General features: G+C 33.1%; 1 protein-coding gene across 1 annotated transcript; it reads left to right on the plus strand.

Annotated features, from left to right (window-relative positions):
• Nucleotides 1–638: 638 nt before the first annotated feature.
• cga (glycoprotein hormones, alpha polypeptide) lies at nucleotides 639–3,396 on the plus strand. The gene is made up of 4 exons (XM_028438997.1): nucleotides 639–822; nucleotides 899–1,004; nucleotides 1,976–2,163; nucleotides 3,128–3,396. Exons 1-4 carry the CDS (start codon nucleotides 721–723, stop codon nucleotides 3,200–3,202), a joined length of 471 nt encoding a protein of 156 aa, XP_028294798.1. The 5' UTR covers nucleotides 639–720; the 3' UTR covers nucleotides 3,203–3,396.
• Nucleotides 3,397–4,516: the final 1,120 nt, after the last annotated feature.

A 4,516-nucleotide genomic window follows, 5' to 3' on the forward strand; every position in this document is an offset into this window, starting at 1 on the left:
ACAAATGTACAAATATACTACAGATAAATATAAGTGTAGTACAGGTATAGTATAGTGAGCCGTCTACCAACTAACACTGTAAAAACAAAGCCCTTAGTCATTATTTACGGAAATCAGGGGTCTTAGTCTGAGGATTATTCACCAGCGCTACCAAGGACGGACGTAGGCAGTTAGGTAAACGGCTAGAGGAGGTAAAAAAAAATCAAGTGAATTCATATTCACCCTTGACATTTCAGCCGTCTGATGCAAACAGATGGACTCTCTTCAACTCAATTCTCTTCGTTCTTCCTCTTCTTCCTATCATAATATTACGACAGGTGAAATCAAACCAATCTGTAAAATAAACAACTAGTGTAGTCTCATGGGGAGTAAAAACATAAAGAAGAAAACTGAGTGAAATAAATCCAAACACAAGGTTTATAGAATACAAACAGTTCTTGTTCAAGCTGTATGTCCAAGATTGACAGATAAGAGTCCAAATGACTGATAACAGAGTTAATAAATTAGTAATTTAATAAGTGAAATCCAGGGATTGAAAATGGAACATCCCTAGTCAGGATGGAAGGATAATGGAAGTGAGCTTTGATTTTCCACAGGTTTGTTTTGGTTATTCTAAGCTGCAGAGGGATTTGTGTAGAGGAGGGTCACGGTGGTCAGTGAGTCACTCTGATGGACGATAAGGTTGGTAGGTTTCAGCTCATCCAGGGACAAACCGTATAAATGGAGGCGGTTTCAAGTGAAGTCCTCAGTGTAAAGAGAATCTTGTTCCAAGGTACGATGATGATGAGGATGATGATGAAGGACAAACTTTCTTTCAACATGGTAATATCTTTTGATATATCTGTATTTTTTACTCATACCTCTATGAATTTATTGTTTTTCTTTATCTTCATATCAGGTACCTGCTGCAATGGGATCAGTGAAGTCACCAGCACTCGCTTTACTTCTGTTGTCTTCTCTTATTTGTATTGTGGATTCCTACCCAAACGTGAACATGCCAAACAGTAAGAAAACTTTGAATACTAACATTTTGGGAAGTTTAAAACAAAGTTTTGATCGGTGAGTTAAATGACTTGTATAAGTCAGAAATATGGGGAGCCAATTGTAAAGTTCCACATGCTAAAATAAACGGCAACTTTTTTGCAACATTTAGCAACAAACGTTTAAAAAACGTATGTGACTTTTTTAAAACATTACTTTTGACCATATTTACATGTTTAAATGCTAAATCTAAATGTTAAATATAAATCTGAAGGTTAAAATATAAATCTAAATGTTAAATATAAATCTGAACGTTAAATCTAAATGTCACGGGTGAAACTAAATATTTAGCTAATATGCCAATTCACCAGAAGTACCAACATAAAATCTCATTGACCCGAAGAACATTATCTGCAGTCTATAAGATATATTTAGATTTAAATGTAACATTTAGATATAACTTTCAGATTCAAATGTCACATTTAGATATAACAATTAGATTTAGATTGAACATTTAGATTTAAATGTAACATTTAGATTTAAATGTAACATTTAGATTTAAATGTAACATTTAGAGATAGATTTAATGTTTATATTTAAATGTAACATATAGATTTAAATCTAACACTAAGATTTAAATCTAACACTAAGATTTAAATCTAACACTAAGATTTAAATCAAAAAATGAGATTTAGAATTAGATTCAATATTTGACATTCAGATTTTGATTTAACATTTCGCTTTAATATTGACATATTTTTACAAGAAAAGTAAATTTCACAAATTTCTCAAATATTGCTGTAAATCTGGTCAAAAGCAACATAAAGAAAAATCACATATGTTTTTCAAATGTTGCTTGTTGCTAAATATTGCAAAAAAAGGTGTTGTTTATTTTGGCATAAGCAACTATACAATTGGCGCCCCATACAGTAATGCCAAACTTGTGGTTTATGTTTACATTTGACATTTTTTCCTATTGATTCCATTTTTGCAGGGGGCTGCGACAAATGCATGCTGAGAAAGCACGACTTTTTCTCCAAATTTGGTGGTCCAGTTTATCAGTGCGAGGGCTGCTGCTTCTCCAGAGCTTACCCAACACCTACCCAGACCAAGAAATCTATGCCCAACCCCAAGAACATCACCTCAGAGGCGACATGCTGTGTGGCAGAGCACGGCCACGAGGTACAAATACACTAACACAAAAATCTCATCTGACCAATTCATTGATATTAGTCAATTAGCACTATATAAACAAAGTCCTCCTTTAGTTTTTCCTAAATGAGGATGCAGTCATAATTAGATATAACTTTATAACTTGGTTTTCAATGGCTGACATAGACTTGACCAGTAGGCTTATACTGTATTATGTATTACATTATTGCAATGTAGTGTAGTGTAGTGTAGTGTAGTGTAGTGTAGTGTAGTGTTGTGTTGTGTTGTGTTGTGTTAAAAAAAATTAAATAAATAAAGACAAAAATGAAGATTCAAGAGACTTTATTGTCATAATGAAATTATGCTATGGCTCAGGGCATAAAAGGCACATATTAAAACAGAAGAAACATTTAAATAATTAAATAACAAACATGTATAACAAAATATAAAAACTCCCATAAACTGAAAAGTATTTACACAAAATAGTGGCAAAAATAAGTGACATTAATAAGGAGAAAATAGTGAAAAACAAAGAAATAAAGTTTAAAAACTGGGTTAAACTTTAAATTGGATGCCGTACTCCTACCATCCTATATATTTGTGTATTTAATTCAATCTTTTTTAATTATATTTTTTTATTTTGGACAAAATAGAATAAATAAAACAACAAATTTACAAGTTGGAGAAAGAGTATGAAGAAGCAGAAGTTTATCTCTCTCCTTTTATAATAAATGCAATGTGTTTCTAACTGAAATAAGTAACAGTGATGAGAATTACAGCAGTTTTGAAGACAAATATGTCATTATAAAGTGTTTAAATATGAGTATTTACACATATACACTTCATCAGCATTGTTGTAGTGAATCTGAGTTCATAGTTATTATTCAATCTTGAATTGTGTGTAAGTTTGAATCTGTTTGGGTTGAACTTTTGGTTTTATCCGTCATTCATCATTTGAAGTTCACTTGGTTTCCTTTGTGCTCATGTCTTTCAGATAGAGATACTTGGCATTCCAATAAAAAACCACACAGCTTGCCACTGCAGCACCTGCTATCACAATAAGATTTGACAAATGGACAACCCGGCGCTGCCATATATATTGCATTACTTTTAATATTCTCTGCTTGTTTAATGGCTGTGAAATGCACCGTTTGTTTTGACAATAAATCGTATTCAGGCAGAAATGTTGGATTTGATTCATTGTGGTGTATTAAGTGAAAGTAAAGTGTGCACTTTGGAAACATGTGACATAATCAATATACTTCATGTGTGTATGACGTGCGTTTGTATTTGGATATTCTTTGAGTTGCTTTAGACTGAAATGTTTAGCAAAATATACAAAATAAACATCATAAACATCCAGAATGTGTTTTGTGATTTATGATTGTACTCATTTTTCTTACAGAGTAAATTATTGTTTGATTACCAGTAGTTGTCAGGGATGCTGTGCATTATTATTATTTATGTCAAAAGCATCACAAATTTGGGCAGCAGTCGATTTGTGTCTATTTGGAGTCATTTTGTATTTTTTGTCTGTCGACTTGTGTATTATAATCTGTCATTTTGTAGAATTGTGTGCATGTTTGGAGTCATTTTTGTGTGTTCCTTGTCATTTTGTGTATCTTTGAAATCTTTTTGTGTGTTTTTGCTTTTTGTTTTGTTGTATAATTGCAGATATTTTGTGCAATCCTCTGTCGTTTTGAGTGAGTGCATGTTTGTGGAGTCATTTTGTGTGTTTTTAACTCGTTCAAATCTTAATATATGGAGCCTCAGACATGACATGGTAAAAAACATCAAACTAATAATATTTGTGCCCACAAAATACTAATTAATATTATTAATATTGTTCCCAGATGTTCCCAGAGCTGCCCTCGTCAATACTGTGTTGCTTTTAATTATGTTGCACAACTGTTAAAAATTTTAATAATTATATGAGTGTGTGTACAGACACGTCACACTGACTTTTTGGTGCTAAATTGACTCACAGTGGCTGTTGTAAACAGGAAGTTACGTTTTATCTCATTGTCAACCCATTGTCAACTTTAGCTTTTTTTTTTTCTGTGAGACTCAAAGCACTTTACAGAAACTATTATTCATACACATCAGGCATACTGGCGGTGGTTAGCTACATTGTAGCCGCAGCTGCCCTAAGACATACTAACAGAGGCTTGGTTGCCATTTCACGCATAATTCACACCCATTCATACGGGGCTAAGTGGGGATAGTGCCTTGTACATAACAATAATGACTAGGTTAGAGATGAATAGAGGGAATTAAAACCGCCAACCCTTCGGTCACAGTTTGTACAACCGCCCTGTTGGCTGAGTAGTTCATGCAGTGGTTATTGCTTCATTTTATTGGCATTGGACTGAAACCCTGTTGA

The sequence above is a fragment of the Gouania willdenowi genome, chromosome 22 (assembly GCF_900634775.1).
Source record: "Gouania willdenowi chromosome 22, fGouWil2.1, whole genome shotgun sequence".
NCBI classification, from domain to species: Eukaryota; Metazoa; Chordata; class Actinopteri; order Blenniiformes; family Gobiesocidae; genus Gouania; species Gouania willdenowi.